General features: G+C 37.4%; 1 protein-coding gene across 1 annotated transcript; it reads right to left on the bottom strand.

Moving 5' to 3' along the window:
• Positions 1 to 3,329: 3,329 nt before the first annotated feature.
• Positions 3,330 to 4,568, bottom strand: LOC136814155 (uncharacterized). Its single transcript, XM_067070667.1, has one exon. It carries the CDS (start codon positions 4,566 to 4,568, stop codon positions 3,330 to 3,332), a length of 1,239 nt encoding a protein of 412 aa, XP_066926768.1.
• Positions 4,569 to 7,534: the final 2,966 nt, after the last annotated feature.

The following is a 7,534-nucleotide window of genomic DNA, read 5'->3' as shown; positions in this document are numbered from 1 at the left end:
TGGCAAAGTATTCAAAATGTCCGAAAATGATTTCAAAATTTGTCCGATAGAACATAAGCCTCAAAAATATGTGGCAAATTGGATAACAAGAGATATCAGTGGCAAGCTTGTCCAATCTTGTGACAAGCTTGCTAAAGTATTGAAAATGTCCGAAAATGATTTCAAAATCTGTCCGATAAAGCATAAGTTTTAAAAATTTGTGACAACTTGGATAGCAAGAGATAACAGTGGCAAGCTTGTTCAAGCTTGTGACAAGCTTGCTAAAGTATTGAAAATGTCCGAAAATGATTTAAAAAATTTGTCCGATAGAACATACGCCTCAAGAGTATGTGACAAAATAGATAACAAGAGATATCAGTGGTAACCTTGTGACAAGCTTGCTAAACTATTGAAAATGTCCGAGAATGATTTCAGAATCTGTCCGACAAAGCACAAGTTTCAAAAATTTGCGACAAGTTAGATAACAAGAGATAAAAGTGGCAAGCTTGTGACAAGCTTGGTAAAGTATTGAAAATGTCTGAAAATGATTTCAAAATCTGTCCGATGATACATAAGGTTAAAAAATTTGTGACAAATTAGATAACAAGAGATATCAGTGGCAAGCTTGTCCAATCTTGTGACAAGCTTGCTAAAGTATTGAAAATGTCCGGAAATGATTTCAAAATCTGTCCGGTAAAGCATAAGTTTTAAAAATTTGTGACAACTTGGATAGCAAGGGATAACAGTGGCAAGCTTGTTCAAGCTTGTGACAAGCTTGCTAAAGTATTGAAAATGTCCGAAAATGATTTCAAAATTGTCCGATAGAACATAAGCCTCAAAAAATATGTGGCAAATTAGATAACAAGAGATATCAGTGGCAAGCTTGTCCAATCTTGTGACAAGCTTGCTAAAGTATTGAAAATGTCCGAAAATGATTTCAAAATCTGTCCGATAAAGCATAAGTTTTAAAAATTTGTGACAACTTGGATAGCAAGAGATAACAGTGGCAAGCTTGTTCAAGCTTGTGACAAGCTTGCTAAAGTATTGAAAATGTCCGAAAATGATTTAAAAAATTTGTCCGATAGAACATACGCCTCAAGAATATGTGACAAAATAGATAACAAGAGATATCAGTGGTAACCTTGTGACAAGCTTGCTAAACTATTGAAAATGTCCGAGAATGATTTCAGAATCTGTCCGAAAAAGCATAAGTTTCAAAAATATGTGACAACTTGGATAGCAAGTGATAACAGTGGCAAGCTTGTGACAAGCTTGGCAAAGTACTCAAAATGTCCGAAAATGATTTCAAAATTTGTCCGATAGAACATAAGCCTCAAAAATATGTGACAAAATTAGATAACAAGAGATATCAGTGGCAAGCTTGTCCGATCTTGTGACAAGCTTGGTAAAGTATTAAAAATGTCCGAAAATGATTTCAAAATCTGTCCAAAAAAGCATGAGTTTCAAAAATATGTGACAACTTGGATAGCAAGTGATAACAGTGGCAAGCTTGTCCAATCTTGTGACAAGCTTGGTAAAATATTAAAAATGTCCGATAATGATTTCAAAATCCCTCCGATAGAACATAAGCCACAAAAATGTGCGACAATTTGGACGACAAGACAGTGGCAAGCTTGTGACAAGCTTGGAAAAGTACTCAAAATGTCCGAAAACGATTTCAAAAGTATGTCCGATAGAAAATAGGTTTCAAAAGTTTGTGACAACTTAGATAAGAAGAGATAACCAGTGGCTAGCTGATGATAAGCTAGAAAAAAATTTAGAAACTTTTCCGTAAATTTTCTCAAATTTTATCCGAAAGAAAGTCGTTTTGTGTAAACTTTTGATAAATCGAAAAATAAAGATAGCGAGTAGTTATGGTTCGTGATAAGCTACAAAAATATTCAAAATATCCAAAACCTTTTTTTACAAATTACATCAAAAAGAAAATCACTTTGCAGAAATTCGTGATAACTTAGGTAAGAAGGGATAGCGAGTGGCTAGCTGGTGATAAGCTAGAAAAAAATTCTCAAAATTGTGCGTAGTAAATTACCAAGTTATGTCCGAAAAAAAATCATCTCGCAAAACGGCCGCAAATAAATTAACAAATCAAGTCTTTGAAACTCAAATTGAAAAATGTCCTAATCTTTTTTGAAATAATTGGAAAAGTAACATTTCGAAGAGAAATTAGGAAAAAATCATGTTATCTTACCTCGGCCTTTTACTGCTTTTGAATGCACAGTTTCTAATCCAATATCACGAGCAATTCTTGTCAAGTGGTTCTCAAACGATTCAATAACCATCTCAGGGGCGTCAAACATGACCCAAAACGAAATGCCAGCAATGTTTTGGTTGGTCTTTTTGTCTTTTGAAACGTTTTGTAAAGCAGTAGCACACGAAAAAAATCCAACAACCATGGATTCTTGAGCCAATCTCTCTTCCATTCTTTGACGAGCTAACCAAACTTCAACTTCTGGTGGTGAAGGTAACATAACCCTAAAGGCAGCTGCTTGGTAGTAGCGAGCAGCATGTTCCACTACAAATGACTTCAGAGAAGTTTTAACTAAAGCACATCGAAGTTCCTTTACAGGATTAAAATCGTCTTCCTCTTTCTCTTGTGAAGCGGTGTTATCGAAATCACGTTCCATGATTTCAACAACGAATGTGCTCTGATCGGAACAAATTTCTCTTTTTATGGTTAGAATTATTATTATTTACTGTTTTCTTTATATCTGCATTTTATTACAATCATCAACCGGGTTGCACCCAGCAACCTATGGCGGATGAAGGTTTTCCATAAGGAGTGACGAGAGTTCGAATAATAATGAGTTCTTGAAAGTAAAAAAAAAAAAAAAAATTTGTTCTAAAAAGTGTATAAAACTGAATTGTAAAAAAACTAATATAAAAATTGTATAAAAACTATATAAAACTAAAAATCTATAAAAACTGTATAAAAATAAACTGTAGAAAAACTTGTAAAAAAAATTTTAAAAAACTGTCGGTATAAATAAGCTGTATATAAAAAAATAATTTAATTCACATTGAAAGAGTTTTACGGAGAATATGTGCGGTACTCGTTTAGAACTATCTTCTGTATTTCTTGTAGCTGTGGATTTCCAGGGATTTTCTCAACAAAGTCTTGAACACCCGTTCTCACTAGCCCAAGGGCCCCTACAATCACTGGTACTACTGTTGTTTTCAAATTCCACATTTTCTGGCTCTCTATTTCAAGATCTTTGTACTTGCTTAGTTTATCAAACATCTTAACTGAAACATTTCTGTCACTGGGGACACTCATATCGATCAGTAAGCAAGTTCTCTTCTTCCGATCCTTCACTACAATGTCTGGTCTATTAGCCTTTATCGTTCTGTCTGTGTTGATTGGGAAATCCCACAAGATGGGTGACATTCTTGGATTCAACTACAGCTGGTGGATGGTGTTCATACCAGAAAGATGCGTCAGTTTCGACTCCGTAATGCTTACAGATGCACCAGTGAAGGTATTGCCCAACACGGTCGTGGCGCTTCACATATTCATTTGGAGTCAGTACAGGACAACCAGAAACTAAATGGTCAATAGACTCAACATGTTTGTTACAAAATCTACAGTTAGGATCAGATCCATTTTTTAAGATGTTCGCCTGGTAGTTCCTAGTGAACAAACTTTGATCCTGGGCAGCTAGTATAAAGCCTTCCGTCTCTGCCTTCAGTCCTGAGCTCCTTAGCCACTGATGGGTTGCTTCTATATCTACATCAGCTTGGTGGCTTCGGTGATAGTACTGACCGTGCAGTGATTTCTGGCTCCATGTTTGCTCCAGCTTTTTTCTCCCTGCTAACTTGGCTTTGCATTTGATGGATTTGGCAATTTTGGTAGCAGGCTGGTCTAAAACGACGTCAGGTTCGGTGTTAATATCTAATTCCCGGGCATATTTATTTGCTTCTTTGACGATGGAATGGGAAGTTTTGTTCTGTTCGTGCCTGTGTACAAGCGCCATCATCCAGTCACTCGAGCATTCAAGGTATTTACTCATTCCAATGGTTGCTATCTTGTAGGCTTGTTCTATCTGCAGAAGGCCTCTACCACCCTTGCTTCTCGGAAGGTATAGACGGTCAACGTCTGATTTTGGGTGCAGCATTCTGTTGCAAGTTAACAACTTTCTGGTCTTTCGATCCATTCTCTGTAAGTCTGCAATGTTCCAATTCAAGATACTAAAGCTATACTGTACTACCGGTATTGCAAGTGTGTTGATGGCTTGTATCCTATTTTTCGAGTTAAGCTCTGTTTTGAGGACTAACCTGATCCTTCTATAGTACTCTCTACGCACTTTTTCCTTCATGGTAGCATGTTGTATTCCTTCACCCTCGTTCACCCCAAGGTACTTGTACGTTTGCTCTGGATCTAATTCCTTGATGGAGTTGTCAAGATCAAGCAAAATATCAGATGTCTGGCGAATTCTACCCCGAATGAAAGTAGCCTTTGCGCACTTGTCAAGGCCAAATTCCATCGAGATGTCTTTGCTAAATTGATGTACTGTGGTCAACAGTCCTTCAAGCTCACGATCATTCTTTGCAAATAGCTTCAAGTCATCCATGTAAAATAGATGATTAATCTTCTTATCATACATCTGATATCCAGAGTTGGTGTTGTTCAGCTCGTTGGAAAGGGGAACAAGCGAAAGACAAAAAAGAAGAGGGGACAAAGAGTCTCCTTGGAAAATACCACGTTTTATTTTAAGGTAATTTGATTTGATTCAATAGTTCCTTGCTGATGAGAAAGAAAGAGACGAGTTTCCCATTGCTTCATAGCTGTTTTCAGAAAATTGGTGATAATTGGGGAAACTTTGTAAAGATCTAGGGTTTTTAAAATCCAGTCGTGTGGTACACTATCAAAAGCTTTCCTATAATCTATCCAAGCTGTGCTAAGGTTTTTATTTTTCGATCTACAACTTTCTAATATCATTCTGTCAATAAGTAGTTGGTCTTTGCAACCATATGAATTACGTTTACAACCTTTTTGTTCAGTGGGCAGAATAGAGTTATCTTCAAGAAAAGAGTACATTCTTTCTGTTAAAACAGATGTGAGAAGTTTATAGATGGTGTTAAGACAAGTGATAGGTCGGTAGTTGTTGGGGTTTTTGGTATCCTCAGACTTTGGCAACAGGTAAGTAACGCCTTCTGTCAGCCATTCAGGGATACTGTTTGGGTTTCCAACAAGCTCGTTCAAAAAGAAAGTAAGTACTCTGTGCATGGAAGGAAGATAGTTGAGCCAAAAGTTTTGAATTTTGTCAATCCCAGGAGATTTCCATTTCTGTGTCTTGCCTAAAGCAACGCGGACTTCTTCAATAGTAATTTCTTCCCATTCTTGTTCTTTTTTCCCTTTCATTCTTTCTTCTTCGCGTTCAATCCATGTTGCTTCTCTGTTGTAACTTTTTTTCTTTCCCCAGATATTATTCCAAAAGCCCTCAATATCTTCCTGTGATGGAGGTTCCTCAACTGAAATCTTTCCTTTCCCAATTTCTCTGTAAAACTTCTTTGCATCTGTGCTAAATACTTTATTTTGTCTGAAAAACTTTGTCCTTTTATCAAATCGTCGCATTCGCTGGGCTTTCAACTGCATTTTCTGCATAAGGTTTTCTTTAGCACAGAGAAGAGATGTCTCATCTTTAATTTGTAAAGCCCTTTTCAATTTTCTAGCCCTTCTGGTTTTAACCCTACTCCTCTCACTAGCTCGTCTAAGATAGATATATCTGCCCGCAGAGAATCTATCTCGAGTTGAAGCTTTCTTTTCCATCTCGGGGCTTTATGAACATGAGTTCTTTTGTTTGTTTTCTTGATTTTCACTCCTACACTAGTGGTTGTTGATTTAGCTGTGGCTTAAATGAGGTCATTTAGTTGGGAGAGATCAAGTTCATCCATGTCAACCTCAGCCAAAAGTATTTTCAAAGCACTGTCATATATCCTAACTCTAGTGTTATTTTTCAAAGTAAACTGTAATTTTGGGAGATTTTCTCTGTCAGTAAAGTCAATACTATTAACACGACTAAACTCGCGAATGATGTCATCTCTGGCCTCGGCAATTTCTTCTTATGTTCTTCAACAAACAAAATCGTTCAGCTCTTCTTCCGCCCTCTCTACAATAAAATCAAAAGTTTCTTGTTCTGGATTCCTAACCCTTTCCATTATCTCGTTTATTTCTCTTTCATTCAGATTATGTAGACTAACACTTGGACTCATGTCAGTCGTACCCTCTTCGCAAGTTGTTTCCTCAGATTCCGAAGGAAGAAAAGCAAGAATTTCAGAACGTATTTGGTCTAATTGAGCGTCATTCAGGCGCTTTTTATTCAAAATATCTCTTCGAACATTTGCAAGTTTATTTGCATCAATCGTTGGACGAAAAACTTCACCTACGATCTCTCTCCACTCAGTATAAGTTTGGCGTGTTATCGTGTCAATCGGATTTTCTTGAGCGATGGTAAAGGCTCTGATAACATTTTTGTAATCCTCAATAGTCCATTTTTGTCGTTTTGGTTTATTTTTTGGTTCAATCACCACAGGATCAGAGTTGGTGGTTTCCCGGTTCTGATGTCCTTGTGGGTCATTTTGAGAGGATTGTATTCCAGTAGCAGATTTTTCGACCCCAGACTGGTTTCCCTCTGAGGGACGCGACCCTTGGTAACCCGCGAGACAGTCGATGCGGTATGGTTTTTGTTTTGGTTTCCTTAGAATGAGATGTTGCATTTTCACCTTACTGCCAAGGGGTTTGTGTAAGGTTTTCCTTCCCTGGTGTTTTTTAAGGAGACACCATCTCCAGCTAGGTATACCGCCTGGATGCCACTCCGAAATTTAAAGCCCACTGGGGGCTTTCCCTGGGCGGGTTTATTATTATTATTATTANAGCTGTTAATGAAGGTCAAAAATACCTTTCCAAAAGAAAAAGTTTTAACAATTGAACCCAAAACTAGCAAATCAATCCAAAGAAAAATAAATAAGACAAAATCAATAGTAGAGATCATCGATGGAAATAGTACGATGGCCCAGAAGGCTCAAAACACACATTTCTAGTTTTTACGCACTTCCAGTTCTTATAAAATTTGTGAACTAGAACTGCCTAGGGTCAATGGCCCAGAAGGCTCAAGTGACACTGCGCACTTCTGAGTTTTTGTCAGGGCGGGAAATTTCCAAGCGAGCGGCCCGCGCGATGAATTTTTTTTCGGTCTTTAAAATGAATGTCGAGTTACGCAAAATGAGTTAATATTTCCGAGTTGTTCATATCAAGAGTTAGAGGTTAAAATTTCTGAGTTAAGTGCTGCTCAGCAAAATCCCCCCAGTGGCAAAAATCGGGGAAGCAAAAAGTGAACAAATATCAACTTTGTTTTTTTGCCTCCACGCCGCTTGCATTTTCCCCCATTGGACCACCCTCTAGTGCATGAAAACTAGAAAGTGTGTGGGTGTGTTTTGAGTCTTCTGCTGTGAACTGAACGCCAAAATAACTTGGGAATCCGAGAATCTACAGGAAGGAAAATAACTCGAAAATTAAAAAGAAACGAAACCGAGTTAA

The sequence above is a fragment of the Clytia hemisphaerica genome, unplaced genomic scaffold (assembly GCF_902728285.1).
Source record: "Clytia hemisphaerica strain Z4C2 unplaced genomic scaffold, Clytia hemisphaerica genome assembly, whole genome shotgun sequence".
Lineage (NCBI taxonomy): Eukaryota > Metazoa > Cnidaria > Hydrozoa > Leptothecata > Clytiidae > Clytia > Clytia hemisphaerica.
The sequence above is the reverse complement of the archived record's forward strand: the minus strand, read 5'-3'. Positions and strand labels throughout refer to the sequence as shown.